This window comes from Zonotrichia leucophrys, unplaced genomic scaffold, assembly GCF_028769735.1.
Source record: "Zonotrichia leucophrys gambelii isolate GWCS_2022_RI unplaced genomic scaffold, RI_Zleu_2.0 Scaffold_221_82808, whole genome shotgun sequence".
Classification (NCBI taxonomy): Eukaryota; Metazoa; Chordata; class Aves; order Passeriformes; family Passerellidae; genus Zonotrichia; species Zonotrichia leucophrys.
The window spans coordinates 5,006-23,483 of NW_026992426.1; the positions used below are offsets into that span (position 1 = coordinate 5,006).

The window sequence follows — 18,478 nt, forward strand, 5'->3', positions numbered from 1 at the left end:
CCCGTTGCCATGGCAACCATCAGCAGCCCCATCCCCAGGCTCATGGGATCCCAGAACCACAGAATTGGCTGAGCTGGGAGGAACCCATCAGGATCCTCCAGTCCAACTGCTGGCCCTGCACAGGACACCCCAACAATGCCAGCCTGGGCCTGGCAGCACTGTCCAAATGCTGCTGCAGCTCAGAGAGCCCTGGAGCTGGGACCCTTCTCTGGGGAGCCTGGGCAGGGCCCCAGCAGCCTCTGGGCAAAAACCTTTTCCTGACATCCAACCTCAGCCTGCCCTGACTCAGCTGCAGCCGTTCCCTCCACTCCTGTCCCTGGGCACCAGAGGGAAGAGGTTCCCACAGCCCCAGCCAAGGACCCGCTCCCAAGGCTGTTGCCATGGCCACCAGGGCTGGGACCAGCTGGGATGCTCGGTTTCCACGGGCCGGGGTTCAGGAATGGGATTCCCCAATTTCCTGCTCCTGCTTAAACCGCGCTGCCCTCGCTGCCCTCCCGCTTCCCATGGAAAGCACAAAAGGCAAAGATCCCAGGCTGGGATAAGAGCAATTTATTGGGAACAGAAACAAGATAAGGAACGAATGGAACAGAAACAATATTGATAACAGAAGGGAAAAATAAATCTTTGACAGGGAAAACTACTACACAACTCACTGAGTCTTCCTGGCCACAATTTCCCCTGCCTGGAAAGGACATCCTTCTCCTTTGGGAGTGAGGGAGAGAGTACCTTCCCTGCCCCTGGCAATGACCAGAGGTGAGAGTGAATGGATTGACACATCCATGGCCAGACCCTCATGTTCCTCAATCCCATATCATGTCATCGGCAGGGGCAGGAAAAGGGACAGGTGTCTTCACAGCATGGATCATGGGGAACATGGATCCTCAGGACTCTTCCCAGTGTGGGCCCTCTAACTGGGGATGAAGCTGGAGCGGTGCCTGCAGCTGGGGCATTTGCAGGGGTTCCCTTACCAGTGCCTCCGTTGGTGTCTGGTCAAGTGACAGCTACTGCTGAAGCTCTTCCCACACTGGGGACACTCGTAGGGCCTCTCCCCAGTGTGGATGCGCCGGTGCCTGATGAGGTGGGAGACACAGTTGAAGCCCTTCCCACAGTCAGGGCAGTGGAAGGGCCTCTCCTCTGTGTGAATCTGCTGGTGGCAGAGGAGATCGGAGCTGATCCGAAACTTCTTCTGACGCTGGAGACACTCGTAGGGCCTCTCCCCAGTGTGGATGTGTTGGTTGATGGCGAGGGTGGAGCTGTAGCTGAAGCCCTTCCCACATTCCCCACACTCGTAGGGCCATTCCCCAGTATGGATCATCTGGTGGCTGATCAGGGTGCTGCTCTGCCTGAAGCTCTTCCCACACTCCAAGCACTTGTAGGGTTTTTCCCCATCATGAAGCTGCCCATGAGCCATCAGCTCTGAGCTCTGACTGAAGCTCTGTCCACCATCCTGGCTCAGGGTGGGTCTTTCCTCCTCAGAGCACACTGGGCTGGGTTTGCAGCCCCTCCTCCTGTGGGATCTCTGGGGATTTTCCTCCCCAGTGGAATTCTGCACTGTGGAATCACTCAAAACGGCCTCTTCCATGAGGTTCTGCCACGGGGATTTGTCCTCCCTGGTCTCCATTATCAGTTTCTTGTCTGGGGGAGGAAGGACAAGGAGAGGATGGGATTTGCCTCCATGCCAGAGGGAAGGGGAAGGAGATCCCCCAGTGCATCCCTGTCAGGATGGCATTGGCAGCACGGTTGTCCTGCAGCTGGGGGCCATGATGGGCTGGGAGATGGAGCAGGAGAGAGGGGGAAAGGGGCACTGACTTGCTCCTCACGTGCCTGAGTTTTCCACGGCATTGTCTCAGTTTGAAAGACAGATGTCTGCTAAGGAAGGCAGGAGACTCCCTTGAAATGGAAAATGTAAAACCCCTCCCTCTGAATTATTATAATTTTGAAATTAAGGTGCTTTTAGACAAAGATATGGCAATTGGAATAACAGTTCTAAACTAGGAAAATTAAAAATACAAATGCAATAGTACAAAAAAAAAAACCCACTGACAGGGCCAGAATATGACCTGACACTCTGTTGGTCAGGGTATTGGTAGCAGTCCCATTGAGTGATGGCTGCAGTGCTCCTGCATTGACAGGTGTGGTTCTGTTGGATCAGTGATCTTGTAGAAGGGTCTAGTTTTCCTCTGAAGGTCCAGTGGCAGTGTAGATGGGCCTGGTCTTCCTGGTCTTGGAATCCAGTGGATAAGAAAGCTGCTCCTCTGGGAATCCAGTAAGAAAAGGCTCCCTGTGGTGTTTGAAATCTCAGAGTATATCCAGTTAGGAATGCTTGGCTCCTCCCTCTGGCTCTGGGAGGAGCCTCTTACAATGGGATGATGTAATTTTATCAGTCATGCAGTGACACTCAACGACACTAAATACTTCCTCACCCAAGCAGCTGCCTCCGCCTTAGTCTTATTTTCTAGCATGACCAATGCATGATGCACCGGACAGTGAGATATCACCCAACTCACCCACCCAACATCCTGCCTAATTCTAACTTCCGCAGTAGCAATAAAATTAGGACTAGTACCATTCCATTTCTGATTCCCAGAAGTACTCCAAGGCTCCCCCCTCACCACCGGTCTCCTCTTGTCCACCCTTATAAAACTCCCCCCAATTACACTACTCTACATAACCTCCCCCTCACTCAAGAAGGTATCTCCCCAAATGGAAGACTGATTGTGGAAGAGATGAAGAAAACTGCCCAATTAACAGAAAATAACTGCTCCACAGATAGGAATAGTGTTGTGGTGTGTTGCAATGTCCGGTTTTAAACGTCCGGGGCCCTTCCCATGTGTACCTATCCCTTCTCCCTTCCCCCTCACCCCTTGCTGAGTGTGCCCTGTCAATCAGGCTAACATACCAGCAAGGCGTCGTGTGATTCGTCGATTTCAAAGGATGCTCCTCAGGCCTGGGGGTCATTGGCCTGTCTAAGTGTCATCCTCCCTTGAGACCCTGCCCCCTTCACCTGGTTGGTAACTCACCTGTCCCCTCCCCTTCCCCTGTCCCCGAGCTTATAAAATGTGAATGAGACCATGCGGCTTCATTCTGTTACTAGCAGTGGCCCAGTGCAGACCTCTGTACTCTTGGAATAAACATCTGGCTACCTTCTAGCAGAATCCGCTCCCTTCTTTTCTTCACCATCGCCAGAAGCTCTCTCCTGAGGAGAACGGAGTCCTGTCTTGTGCCCCGCTGCACTTTGCCGCCAGCCAAGGTACCTCTGGGGTTAAACACCACAGTGCTGCCTCTGGCCAAGCAGCGAAGGTCAGAACTGGCCTAGGCACCATCTAACTGGTTATATATTGGGATACTTATTCCAATATATATTGGCGTCCCTGTGGGTGGGCTCGACTCTGCAGCCCGAAAAAGGACTCGCAGTTCCTCAGAGAAGCTTCTGCCAGCCGTGCATCCAGCTGAAAGGAGCCTGGCTTCAAGACTCCCAGCTAGAGACTTTGGAATACTCCCAGAAAAAGTTTCGTGGACTGTTCGGTGCCTTCTGGAAAGCCCTGCTTCATTGTGGTGAACAGATTTTCCAGAGGGAGAAAAGGGCAGCCTCTCTTGCACCCAGAGAGAGGTCCTTTTCCGTGGAGACCTGCCTGCCTGTACCCAGCCTACAGCTTCCATTTCACGTGAGTATCTCTGCTTTCGGTAGAGCAGAAGCTCAAAAACAGACTCTGCCGCGAGTTCTGTTCCTTTTTGCCTTTGCATTTTGGCTGCGCAGCCCCACAGACGAGAATTGATAGCGTTCTAGTTTAGCTTTCCTGCTGCGTGTTTCACTGTTTTTTAGAATTCGCGCCGGAGCGGGATCGCTCTCTGCCCTTCCCCCCCCCGGCTCAGTAGCGTGCTCAGACACGTGTTAGGAGACTCTCTTTCTCTTTCTCTTTGCGGAGGAGGGGGGGTGCTCTCTTTCCACGTGGCCGGGGGACCTGCGGGGGTCGGGAGTGCTCTGCACACGCGGCGGTGGGGGGGGGGGCGTCCCGGTTTCGGCTGCCACGTGGCGTGGCTGCTGCCTCTGCTCCGCGGGGGAGTTGCATTCCACGGCGGGGCAGGCTTTGTTTCTGCCTCGGTTCGGCAGGGTGTGCCGGTTCGGCAGGGCGTGCCCTGCCGCCGCTGCCCGGGAATTTTAAAAGCAGTATATACAGCTGCATTGTGAAGCTTTTGTCTGCTCGTTATCGCTTTCTATCTGTGGTTTTTTTTAGAAATTGGTAGCTGATTTTAGCTTTGTTTTTGGTCAGGCGGGATTAAGTACTTTGCTTTTTAACATGGGTTCCAAACTTAGCATTGTACAAAGGGGAGTGTATTATCATATTGTTAGCATTTTAATCAAGAGTAATGTGAAATTCTCTAAAGGAAAATTGAAACAGTTTATAAGATGGCTTTTTCTGCAGTTCCCAAACATTTCCCCTGAAGAAATCCACAATATTCAATTCTGGGATAAAGTTGGGAATGAATTGATAACCTTAGGACAATCTGGCAAATCACCCTCAGCTAAATTTGTGTTCTGGAGTTTGCAAATTCGAACAGCATTGCTCAAACAAAAGGAAATGGAGAAAAAGCCAAATGTAAAGCCATGTGCCTCTGCTCTCCCTGTTCCTCCCTCTCCCTCTAAAACCCCTAAACCTCTTTCCCCAAAAAAATCCCGAGCACGTGTTAGCTTTTCGGAGAGCAGTGATGTCCAAAATGGCCCCCAGTCCCTAGGGGGTGCACAAGATGGTGGGTGCCACGTGGCATCTTCCCAAACCTGGTCTTCTTCTTCCCAAAATCCTCTTAAGCATCCCAAAATTCCTGCCCCATCCCCCTCTCCTCCTGTTCCTCGTGACACCTTCCCCCCCCCCCCCGCCTTTCCTGCAGTACCCTCAGCTCCGCCCCTCTACTCCTGCCAGGGGGCGGCTGCTGACGTGATGTCACCAGGTGACCCCGCCCTCTGTTCCCACGGTATCCCCGCCCCCTGCCAGCCCCTTGACCCCGCCCCCTGTTCCCACGGTATCCCCGCCCCCTACCAGCCCCTTGACCCCGCCCCTTGTTCCCACGGTTTCCCGCCCCTTGCCGGCTCCCTGTCCCCGCCCCCTCCCCGGGTTCCCACGGTGGGGACACACCCACTGCCTGTCCCCAAACCTGTAGCTGTGATCCCAATGCTTCTGATTCAAGGGATACAAAGCAGGGGACAGCAGACCCAATGCATGGTGCCATGTTGTCACTGGCTCCTGTTACGTTTCAGCCTGCAGCTCAAGCTGGAGCAGCCCCAGCTGCTAATTGGAGTTCTTTTGGACGACAATTGATTAAAGAGATCTGTAAATCTCATAAAGAATATGGTCAACACAGTCCATATTTCCGTGGCCTTTTAAATTCTGAATTAAGTAGGACTATTGTGGTTCCACATGATTTAAAACAACTGTTTTCATGTCTCATGACATCCACGGAATTCAAATTATGGGAATCAGCATTGAAACAACTGCTAAAAGATGCTCTCCCAAGCTTACAGGCTGATCCAAACACAGCAAAAGACAACAATGGTAACCTTATTACTATTGACCACCTCTGTGGTGAGGGTCAATGGTCTTCTCCCTCAGTCCAAGCTGCTGCAATTCCTGCAGAAACACTTGAGAAAGTAAAGGAAGCAGCTGAAAAGGCATTCTTTTCCCTCCAACCTGAGGGGCCTTTTGAGCCCTATAGTAAAATCAAACAACTACCATCAGAACCTTTTGTGAAATTTGTAGAAAGGCTAACTAGAGCCATTGAAATACAGGTTAAAAAAGAAAATGCAAGGGAAGCAATTTTAGAAGAAATAGCGTTCACAAATGCAAATGAACAGTGTCGAGCAGCAATCCTGAGCCTTCCTATGGAACCTTCCCCTACATTAAAAGATATGCTTCTAGTCTGTAACAGGAAAGTGCCTCTGATGACTGTAGCTGAAGACACCAGACCAAGGCTGCTGCCAAGACCACCTCAGCGTGTTGCTGTTGCCAGCCCTGCACCTTCTCTTTCAGCACAGCAGTACCCTGGGCAGCAGCGGAGACCGGCAATGGTTGAGCCCACTAAACCATGCCTGCTTTGTAATAACCTAGGACACTGGAGTAACCAGTGCCCCCTGAAAAGGGAATTTGATGAATTTAAAAATAGCAGGGGAGGAGAACTGCAAGCCCTCCCTGGTAGTCAACAACAAAAAAACGAAGAATAAAGCGCCAGCCTGCCAGGCGTGCAGACATAAAAGGAGCAGGCCAAGAGAATAAGGGTAGTAAAATAAATCAAGCGCGCGATAATATTAACATTTGTGTAAGTGAAGCAGGTGCTTCAAAGACCAAGTCCGCTAGTCCACTGTTAAATGTGAAACAAAATAACCTTTGTTATGATTTAAGTGATTCTGTATTAACCGCATCTTCTGTCAATGAGCCTTACAGGTTGCAGCTGACAGAGTCACTCCACCTGAAGGACACTGACTGGCATATTGTCTCTGTAAATCCTGAACAGAAAGGTACTTGGAACCAAATTCGTTGTAAGTACATCATCACTGGGGACAAAAACACACTACAAGAGATCGAAATTGCTCTGAGACTGACAACATCAGATCCCAAGCAATTTGTTCTCAGCCTGCGCTGTTTCCACCCACCCCTGTTTCTTCCTAAGGGACAAATTGTTGCTCAAGCTATCCCTGTGCCATCTTTACCTGAAAATGTCGATAAACAAGGGCCCACAGTCGCCCGGGTCCAAGTTATTGGGACAGATAAACCCAAATTGTGGTGCAATGTCAGTGGGGGTGGGGAGTCTAAACGCATTGAGATGCTTGTAGACACAGGTGCAGACTGCACAGTGATTCCAGTACAAGACTGGCCAGCACACTGGCCTTTACAAAATGTTGCTGGTCACCTTCGAGGTGTAGGAGGTCTGCAATTGGCAAGGCAATCCAAAAGCATTATTCAATTCGAGGGTCCAAATGGACAATTGGCAAATATCCGTCCATTTGTGTTAGATTATTCAGAACCTTTGTTAGGGAGAGATTTAATGGCCCAGTGGGGTGTCACAATTAATATTCCAGACTCTCCACAGCATTTTTGTGCAGCAGTCATTAAACAACAGCGCCCCACTCAAAAACTTAAGTGGAAAACAGACGAACCAGTTGATGTGAAACAGTGGCCACTCAGTAAACAAAAAATAAAAGTGCTTGAAGAACTAGTACAAGAGCAACTAAGAAAGGGCCACATTGTGGAGACCATGTCCCCATGGAACTCTCCAGTGTTTGTCATCCAAAAAGCTGACAAAAAGAGGTGGCGACTTCTCTGTGACCTCCGACAAATTAATAATGTAATTGAAGATATGGGTTCTCCCCAGCCTGGTATGCCATCCCCAACAATGCTTCCTCAAGACTGGAAATTAGCTGTTATTGATATTAAAGATTGTTTTTTCCAAATCCCATTGCACCCTGATGATGCACGGCGTTTGGCATTCTCAGTCCCTTCTATCAATTTAGAAGCTCCTATGAAAAGGTACCATTGGACCGTTCTTCCTCAGGGCCTAAAGGTATCTCCAGCTATCTGCCAGTGGTATGTCTCTTCCCTGCTTTCCCCAGTGCGTGCAGCCGCAGAGAAGGCCATCATCTACCATTATATGGATGATATCCTTGTGTGTGCCCCCAATGATGATTTACTAACACATGCGCTTGACCTAACGATCGATGCATTGATTGTTGCAGGGTTCGAGCTCCAGGAACAGAAAATTCAAAAGATGCCACCTTGGAAGTATTTGGGCTTAGAAATTGGAAATAGGACCATTGTTCCTCAAAAACTAGAAATCAATCCAAGGATCAAGACCCTTGCGGATGTCCACAAGTTGTGTGGGTCTTTGAATTGGGTAAGACCATGGCTTGGTCTGACTAATGAAGACCTTGCCCCTCTTTTCAATTTACTGAAAGGGGGAGAGGACCCAGGTGCTCCTAGGTCTATTACCCCAGAGGCACGGAAAGCTCTAGAAAAGGTTCAGATTGCAATGTCCACAAGACAGGCCCACCGATGCCGGCCTGATCTGCCATTCAAATTTATCATCCTAGGTAAGTTGCCACACCTCCATGGAATTATTTTCCAGTGGGAGGAAAAACAAACACCTAAGGCAAAGGACACACCAAAAAAGGACCGGGACCAGAGGGACTCTCTCTTGATCATAGAATGGGTTTTCCTCAGTCACAAAAGGTCCAAGAGGCTGACAAAGCCTCAGGAGCTGATAGCAGAACTGATCCGGAAAGCAAGGACCCGGATCAGGGAGTTAGCAGGATGTGATTTTAAGTGCATTCACATTCCAGTTGAGTTAAAATCAGGTCAAAATACTATGAAAATACTGGAACAATTGTTTCAAGAAAATGAAGTGTTGCAGTTTGCTCTGGATTCCTACTCAGGACAATTTTCGGTAGCACGGCCCGCTTGCAAATTGTTTGAACAAGATGTTCAATTTACTTTAAAATTAAGAACTGCTCTAAGTAGGAGACCTTTAAAAAGGGCTCTGACTGTCTTTACAGATGCGTCCGGGAGGTCCCACAAGTCTGTTATGACTTGGAAAGATCCTCAAACCCAGCAGTGGGAGACGGACATTGCTGAGGTGGAAGGTTCACCTCAGGTTGCTGAATTGGCTGCAGTTGTTAGGGCTTTTGAAAGGTTCTCAGAACCATTTAATCTGATTACAGACTCTGCATACGTGGCAGGAGTAGTATCCAGAGCAGATCAAGCAATACTGCAAGATGTATCTAACATTGCACTTTTTGAATTGCTTTCCAAACTGGTAAAGTTAGTCACTCACCGAGAGCAACCCTTTTATGTGATGCATGTCAGGTCACACACTGACTTGCCAGGGTTTATTGCTGAAGGCAACAGAAGGGCAGATGCTCTTGCTGCGCCTGCAGTGATGGCCACTCTCCCAAATGTTTTTGAACAGGCAAAAATCAGCCACCAGCTTTTCCACCAAAATGCACCTGGCCTGGTTCGCCAGTTTAACATCACTCGAGAACAGGCCAAAGCGATTGTGGCCACGTGCCCAAATTGCCAACAACATGCACTCCCTACAGTGAGTACGGGAGCAAACCCAAGGGACTGAACAGTTGTGAACTGTGGCAAACAGATGTAACACACATACAGGCTTTTGGACGGCAGAAATATGTTCATGTTAGTGTAGATACCTTTTCTGGAGCGGTCTATGCTTCTGCCCACACAGGAGAATCATCTATTGATGCTATTAAGCACCTCTTACAGGCTTTTTCTTTCATGGGCATCCCAAGGAGCTGAAAACTGATAATGGGCCTGCTTATAGATCCAAGGAATTCGGGAGCTTCCTGCAGCAATGGGGAGTAGAGCACAAAACTGGCATCCCCTACTCCCCTACAGGTCAAGCCATTGTAGAAAGAACTCACCGTGATATTAAAAGGGTCCTGGACCAGCAACAACAGGTTCTGAAGGTAGAACCTCCCCACATCCGGTTATCCAGGGCGCTATTCACAATAAATTTTCTGAATTGTTCTTTTGACAGCCTGAACCCTCCCATCCTACGCCACTTTGGGGGGAACAGTCACAGGTTGATGAAAGAAAAACCTCCAGTTTTAGTAAAGGACCCTGAGACTTGGAAAATGGTGGGACCTTACAAATTGGTTACTTGGGGACGTGGATACGCCTGTGTGTCCACCCACTCTGGTTTAAGGTGGGTTCCTTCCAAATGGGTAAAGCCCTATGTTCCCAAAGTCTCAGAGAAATCTGCAGAAGCACCCCAGGTTGCTCACGCTGCCTGGAGAAGAAAACGCCGCGCGCGTTCTCTGGAGGAAATTCCATTTAAGCCTCCTATCTGGAATAGTTTGTAATATATGTTTGTCTTAAGTTTCCTTTTACCGGTTTAGATCCCACTGTTCGTGTGTAGTCTCGAGACGCCATGAGACCGAGCCTGCTTCTCGTCCTACTTGTGATCATTTCTCCAGCGATCTCCTGGTTAGTCCCTCAGCCCAAAGCAAATGTATGGACCACTCTGGCCAGAGCCCTTGGACAAGATCACATTTGCCTCTCCACCGCGACAGCCTCGGACCCCCTGTCAACTTGCCTGGTGGGAGTTCCTTTTAAATCCTCAGAATTCCCGAATGAAATGTGGAGTGCTTTAAATGAAGTTAACTTATTCGCACCTTCCCCTGGCCGTTACCCTGCTGACAATCCTTTGCTGTTTTGGCAGGAGTGGGCGAGAAAGTTACCAGTGTCAAAAAGAGAGCCACAAGAGTTCCATCTCTTAGGCTCCATGAATGCAACCTTTTGCATTCACTTTAAATTCAATTCCCGCTTACCATATCATGAAGCTAAACCAAACACCTATCCTAACCCTAGCAACCCACTCTACACAGACAAGAACTGGTGTGAAAATTCAGTCCTAGTTATGCACTCATCTGGTGGTGATTACAAGCCTCGTGAACTCCCAAAAGGTGTGTTTTTAATATGTGGAGACAGAGCATGGGCAGGTCTCCCTCCTCGTCTGCTCGGAGGTCCGTGTACATTTGGCAAGCTGAGCCTGTTAACACCAAATCGAACAAATCTAATACACTGGCAAACTAAAAACAACACACATACATTAACTATCAAAAAAAGAGACCTAAGGCAATTAGACCCTGACTGTAATTCAGAAATTGTTCACTGGTCCAGACTAAAGGCCACTGCAATTACAGTCTTTCTGCCGTGGATCTCGGCAGCAAAAACTATGGGAGAATTAGGCCGATTGGAATGTTGGGTTGCAAAACAGGCAAACCTCACTTCTACTGCCCTGAGTGACCTCTTATCAGATGAGGAAATTACCAGGCAAGCCACCATTCAAAATAGGGCAGCCATAGACTATCTGCTCCTTCTGCACAACCATCGCTGTGAAGAATTTGAAGGACTCTGCTGTCTCGACTTGTCATCAAAGGCAGAGAATGTCCATGCCACAATTGACAAGATGAAAACTATGGTGAACGACATCAAGAGAGAAACTGACGACTGGCTGAGTGGACTTTTCAATGGCTGGGGACTCTCGGGCTGGTTGGGATCTATTCTGAAAACTGTAATTTTAGTGCTGTTTATTTTAGTTGTAGTTATTGTAGTTTTTAGCATTGTTTTTGGAGTAATCAGACGCATGGTTCTCAAGTTAATCTCAAGCTCATCTCCCCCTCCTGAGGTCTACCATTTAGAAGCCCTCAGTGCTCCAGTGGATGACCTGGAGGCCTCAGTGGAAAACACTGACCCTCCTGTAGAAGAAGAACCGATTTACCAACCATGGTTTGGCAATCATTCTGCACCATAAACACAGTCCTCTTCTTTTTAAACAAAACTAGGGGGAGCTTGTTGTGGTGTGTTGCAATGTCCGGTTTTAAACGTCCGGGGCCCTTCCCATGTGTACCTATCCCTTCTCCCTTCCCCCTCACCCCTTGCTGAGTGTGCCCTGTCAATCAGGCTAACATACCAGCAAGGCGTCGTGTGATTCGTCGATTTCAAAGGATGCTCCTCAGGCCTGGGGGTCATTGGCCTGTCTAAGTGTCATCCTCCCTTGAGACCCTGCCCCCTTCACCTGGTTGGTAACTCACCTGTCCCCTCCCCTTCCCTGTCCCCGAGCTTATAAAATGTGAATGAGACCATGCGGCTTCATTCTGTTACTAGCAGTGGCCCAGTGCAGACCTCTGTACTCTTGGAATAAACATCTGGCTACCTTCTAGCAGAATCCGCTCCCTTCTTTTCTTCACCATCGCCAGAAGCTCTCTCCTGAGGAGAACGGAGTCCTGTCTTGTGCCCCGCTGCACTTTGCCGCCAGCCAAGGTACCTCTGGGGTTAAACACCACAGTGCTGCCTCTGGCCAAGCAGCGAAGGTCAGAACTGGCCTAGGCACCATCTAACTGGTTATATTGGGATACATATTCCAATATAGAATAGAACACACACACTCATTTCCAGTCTAAGACAGTGGCTCAAGTGTTGGTGTCATAGATAGAATTTTGGATTCATTGATCTCAGGGCAACTTTTACAGCTCCTGGCCTGCTGGAACCTGATGGGCTCCATCTCTCTGCTAAGGACAGAAGGTTTTTAGCTCATGAACTGGCAGAACTTTTTGAGAGAGCTTTAAACTACGTTTGAAGGGGGAAGGGGATGCGGCTGGGCTGTCTGGAAGCAGGCCCAAGAGTAGTAAGCCTGAGTTAGAGATGAAATCAGCAGCCCAGCTGAGGTGCACCTATACCAGTGCATGCAGCATGGGTAACAAACAAGAAGAGCTGGAGGCCATGGTCCAACAGCAGAGCTGTGATGTAATCGCCATCAAGGAAACATGGTGGGATGACTCACAGGTCTGGAGTGCTGCACTGGATGGCTACAAGCTCTTCAGGAGAGACAGGAAAGGGAGAAGAGGTGGAGGGATGGCCCTTTATATTAGGGAGGCTTTGAACACCATAGGTATTGAAACTAATGATGATGAAGTTGAATTCCTATGGGTGAGAATTAAGGGGAAGGCCAACAAGGCTGACATCCTACTGGGAGTCTGTTATCGACCACCGAACCAGGAAAAAGAGGTGGACAACTCATTCTATAAGCAGCTACAGAATGTTTCAGGTTCATCAGCTCTTGTTCTTGTAGGTGATTTCAACCTGCTGGACATCTGCTGGGAGCTCAATACCGCTGAAAAAAGGCAACCCAGGAAATTTTTAGAGTTTGTGGAGGATAACTTTTTGCCATAGCTGGTGAGTGAGCCCAGCAGGGGAGGGACAGTGTTAGATCTGTTGTTTGTAAATAAAGATGGTCTGGTGGGAGATGTGGTGGTTGGAGGCTGCCTGGGGAACAGTGATCATGAAATTATAGAGTTCTCAATATTTGGTGAAGTCAAGAGGAACATTAAGAAGACTTTTACACTGGACTTCTATAGGACAGATTCTGGCCTGTTTAGGAGACTTATTCAGAGAGTTCCTTGGGAAGTAGTCCTTAAAAACAAAGGAGTTCAGGAAAAGTGGACATGCTACAAAACAGAGATCTTGAGTGCACAGGAACTGACGTCCCTGTGTGCCAAAAGGTGAATCAACAAGACAAACATCCAGCCTGGATGGGCAAGGAGGTTTTGGAGGAACTCGGGAATAAAAAAAGGATGTATCATCTTTGGAAGGAGGGTCAGATCTCTCAGGAAGTATTTAAGAGGGCTGCTAGAGTATGTAGGAAAAAAATAGGGTGGCTAAAGCTCAGTTTGAGCTTAGAATGGTGACTTTTATAAGGGATAATAAAAAATGTTTTTATAAATATACTACTGGTAAAAGGAAGAGTAAGGCCAGCCTTTGTTCTCTGTTGGATGAGGGAGGGAATTTAGTAACTGCAGATGAGGAGAAGGCAGCGGTGCTTAACGCCTTGTTTGTCTCAGTCTTTAGGGGGAAGATGGCTCAGGACAGCTGTGCTCCTGGGCTGGTAGATTGGGTCAGGGAGCAGAATGGTCTCCGTTATCCAGGAGAAAGCAGTCAGAGAACTGCTGAGCTGCTTGGATATTCATAAATCCATGGGACCAGATGGGATCCACCCCAGAGTGATGAGGGAGCTGGCAGATGAGCTTGCCAAGCTGCTCTCCCATCATTTAGCAGCAGTCCTGGCTCACTGGTGAGGTTCCAGATGACTGGAAGCTGCCCAATGTGACACCCATTCACAACAGGGGTGGTAAGGAGGATCCTGGTAATTATAGGCCAGTCAGTCTGACCTCAGTACCCGGTAAGGCAATGGAACAGTTTATAGTGAGTGTCATCACCCAGCACTTACAGGATGGCCGAGGGTATCAGATCCAGCCAGCAGGGGTTTAGGAGGGGAAGGTCGTGTTTGACCAACCTGGTCTCTTTTTATGACCAGGTGACCCTCCTGGTGGATGCAGGAAAGGCTGTGGATGTGTCTGTTTGGATTCCAGGAAGGCCTTTGGCACTGTCTACCACAGCACACTCCTGGAAAAGCTGCAGCCCAGGGCTGGGACAGGAGCACTCTGTACTGGGCTCAGAACTGGCTGGATGGGCCCAGAGAGTGGTGGTGAACGGTGCTGTACCCAGCTGGCAGCCAGGCACCAGGGGTGTCCCTCAGGGCTCTGTGCTGGAGCCAGCTCTGTTCAATATTTTTATTGATGACATGGATTAGGGGATTGAGCCTTTCATTAGTAAATCTGCAGATGACACCAAGCTTGGAGTGTGTGTCCATCTGTTGGAAGGTAGGAGGGCTCTGCAGAGAGACCTGGAACAATTGGAGGGATAGGCAGAGTCAATAAGATGAAGTTTAATCAGTCCAAGTGTCCAGTCCTGCATTTTGGCCACAATAACCCCCTGCAGAGCTATAGGCTGGGGCCTGTGTGGCTGGACAGTGCCCACGCAGAAATGGCCCTGGGGGTACTGGTCAACAGCGGCTGAACATGAGCCAGCAGCGTGCCCTTGTGGCCAAGAAGGCCAAGGGCTCCTGGCCTGGATCAGGAATGGTGTGGCCAGCAGGAACAGGGAGGCCATTCTTCCCTTGCACTTGGAACTGGTGTACCTGGCATTCTTCCCCTGTACTGTATCTTGAGTGCTGTGTCCAGTTCTGGGCTCCCAATTTGGGAGGGACACTGAGGGGCTGGAGCATGTCCAGAGAAGGGCAACAAAGCTGGTGAGGGGTCTGGAGCACAAGTCCCGTGAGGAGTGGCTGAGGGAGCTGGGGTTTATTAGCCTGGAGAAAAGGAGACTCAGAGGTGACCTTATCCCTCTACAACTCCCTGAAAGGTGGTTGTAGCCATGTGGCGGTCAGTCTCTTTCTCCAGATAACAACTGACAGAACCAGAGGACAGAGTTTTAAGTTGTGCCAAAGGAAATTTAGGTTGGATATTAGGAAAAAGTTTTCGACACATAGGGTGATAAAGTATTAGATTGGTTTGCCTGGGGAGATGGTAGAGTCACCATTCCTGGATGTGTTGAAAAAAAGATTGGATGTGGCACTGGGTGCCATGGTCTAGTTGAGCTGGTGTTGGGGCTGGGTTGGACTCGATGATCTTGAAGGTCTCTTCCAACCCAGTAATTCTGCGATTCTGTGACTCAATGATTGTAATGGGTCCCTCCCAGCTCAGCCCCTCCTGCAATTCTCACCCTTTGGCTCAGCCTTTGTGACCCCTTGAGGCACTGGCAGGGCTGATGGGGACAGAGCAGGAGCGGGGCAGCCCCAGCGTTCCCCTGTGTGTGACAGCCCCAGCATTCCCCTGTGTGTGACACCCCAGCGATGACAGCCCCAGTGTCCCTTGTGTGTGTGACACCCCAGCAGTGACAGCCCCAGTGTTCCCCTGTCTGTGTGTGACACCCCAGCGGTGACAGCCCCAATGTCCCCTGTGTGACACCCAAACAGTGACAGCCCCAGTGTTCCCCTGTCTGTGTGTGACACCCCAGCGGTGACAGCCCCAGCACTGCCCTGTGTGTCACACCCAAACAGGTACAGCCCCAACGTTCCCCCTCTGCAGTTGCTCCAAGGGAAGCATCCAGAGCCGTGTCCAGTCCATGGAACTGAGCGGCCACTGCCCAACCCAGCCTGAGTTGATGTGGATTCTGTTATAAATGAGACTAGGCCAATATTCAAGCAGCAATCAAATTATTAATTAATATGGTAAAGTAGGAGCAATAAAGCACTGGGTACAGTGGGGGAAGTTTTCCCTAGGACAGCACACCGATTGTTGAGGCTTATAGGTATTTATAGGGGCACTCATCAGCTTTCTCAGCAGTTTCTATTCCAAATTTTTACTCATCAGCAGTTTCTATTCTCAATTTTTACAACACAATTCTATACCTATTGTGATTTAGTTTTTCTCAGGATGTATCCCAGAAAGGAGTATCCCCAGATGCTAGTGGTTCGATTTCTGAAAGAAGGAAGAAGTCTCCCTGACGGTGTGGTCCAGCTCTCCAGATGTGGGTCCACCTTTTCAATGCAAGGACTATAAACCTCATAACAGTGATGTCCAGCCCCGCTTGGTTGAAACTATTAATCCTTGAGTTGATGTTCATCCTCCTTTCACAAGCTGCTTTTCACTGTTTTTTTAAGGTGTGAGATAAGCATGTTTCCTTTTATATATTCTAAAGCTATAGTTTCAAAGATCCTTACTACAAGCAATATTCTAAATTATACTTCAAAAGGTTATTATTGCAAAACGCTTTCAGGCTTAACTACAAGCAGAAAGTTCCTGTCAAAAAGCAACATCCTTAAAGCTTTAATTCAAATGCTCCTAAATCAACTTAAGACTTATAAAGGTTAATTACGAACAAAGGATAGGCTCAAAGGCCTTATTCCGTGCTTTACTTTCCTCAGTAATTATTAGAATTGTCTATATAACTGTCCCATGGTCGGTTTCCACCCATATTACAATCACAAATACCACGATGCCTGTATGTACCTGACACGAAACACAGCTTTGTACTTCACAGGGGGCACAGGGATGGCTCCTGTGAGAAGCTGCTGGAAGCTTCCACTGTGTCTGGCACAGCCAATTCCTGCTGGCTTCAAAGATGGACCTGCTGCTGGCAAAGGCTGGGCCAGTTACAAATGGGCAATGCCTCTGTGATAAGAGATTGAAAAAGAAATCAAAATAGAGATTGTGGTGCAGTTTTAACTCCAGTCAGAGAAGAGCAGAGGGAGAACATGTGAGAAGAACAACTCTGCACACATCCAGGTCAGTGCAGAAGGAGGGGCAGGAGGTGCTCCAGGCACTGGAGACCCAGGCACCCTGCAGCAGAGCCATGGAGAGAGGGGCTCTGCTCCCAGGCTGGAGCAGCCTGTCCCTGGAGGAATGCACCCCCTGGAAGAGTGACCCATGCTGCAGAAGTTTGGGAAGGACTGTTGTCCTTGGCATGGACTCACACTGCAGCAGTTTGCAGAGGGCTGCTGCCCCTGAAATGGACTCACATGGGAGAAGCTCCTGCAGAACTGTCTCCCTTGGGAGGGACCCACGGTGCAGCAGGGGAACCACTGCTCTCCCTGCGCAGGGGCAGAAGCCATGGGTGATGAACTGGCCATAACCCCATTCCCTGTCTCCCTGCACTGCTGGGGTAGGAGGTAGAGTTGGAAGGAGGGAGCTGAGGGGCTTATTTTATTTCCCCTTTTCATGCTCTGACTTTGTTAGTAATAAATGAATTTCACATCTCTAAGCTAAGCCTGTTTTTCCCAGGACAGTATTTGATGAGTGATCTCATCCAGTCCTTATCTCAACCCATGAACCCTTTATTAAATTCTCTTTGTCCAGCTGCAGAGGGGAGTGAGTGAGCAGCCCACATGGATGCCTGGCATTTGGCCTGGGTCAACCCACGACACCTTGGTACCACAGGGTCACAATGGACCCTTGGCTCTATGGGGTCTCATTGGTTCCATCAGGCCCTGCAGGGCCACTTCATTCAACCAGGCCCCAAAGTTTCACAGTGGTCTCCAGGATTCCATGAGGCCCTGCAATGTCAAAATGGACCTTTGGATCCCTGGGGGCCCAGTGTCACAATGGGCTCTTTTGGTTCTACAGCTTCACCATGGCCCCTCGGTTCCATGTGTCCTGCACCGTTCCATGAATCCTTAGTTCCATGGGGTCCTGTAGGGTCACAATGGTCTCCTTGGTTTCATGGTGCCACACTTGCCATAATTTCCATGGTATCACAACTGCCCTTGGATCCCAAGAGGCCCCACAGTGTGACAATGGGCCCTTGCTTCCATGACGCCCTGTAGTGTCACAATGGTGTCCATGATTCCATCAGGCCCTGCAGTGTCACCGTGGACAGTTGGTTCAATGACACTCCACAATGTCAGCATGGCCCCTTGGTTCCACAGAGCCCCACTGTGTCACTGTGGTCTCCTTGGTTCCAAGGCTCAGAAGTGCCAGAATGACCCTTTGGTTCCATCAGGCCTTGAAGTTTCAAAATGGTCTCCATGGTTTCATGAGTACCCCCTGTGTCACAAGAGACTCTTGGTTCCCTGAAGTTCCTCAGTGCCACAATGGGCCCTTGGTTCCATGAGGTTTGGTAGAGTCACAATTGACTCCTTGGTTCCATGAAGCTTTGCTGTGTCACAATGCCCATGGTTCCATGAGTGTCCATGGTGTCACCACGGTCTCCTTGGATCCTCAGTATCACCATGGTCTCCTTGGTACCATCCAGGCCTTGTAACAAGAGACAGTGAGCCATTTTGTGCCTTAGATAAAAGGCTGCAGAAATTATGGTTGTGAGGCTGCGTCACTGATGAGAAACAAAAACCACCTGAATCTGAACGCCAAATATCATCTCAAGTACCTTCAATCCCAGCCTGGACAGAGGTAGAAAATACAAACAGAAATTCCACAGTGAATCAAAAACAGGGACCATATTTTGAATGCAGGCAAAATGCATTCAAGTGCATTCGAATGCACTCGCTATGATGGGGAGGTGATAATCCCCTATTCCAAGAGTGAACTTAGGAAGGGCTGACTATTGAAGGAACTGCA

General features: G+C 49.2%; 1 protein-coding gene across 1 annotated transcript; it reads right to left on the reverse strand.

Moving 5' to 3' along the window:
* Positions 1–964: 964 nt before the first annotated feature.
* On the reverse strand, positions 965–1,621 carry LOC135461210 (zinc finger protein 239-like). The gene has a single exon (XM_064738206.1). The coding sequence runs from the start codon at positions 1,619–1,621 to the stop codon at positions 965–967; it is 657 nt and encodes a 218-aa protein (XP_064594276.1).
* Positions 1,622–18,478: the final 16,857 nt, after the last annotated feature.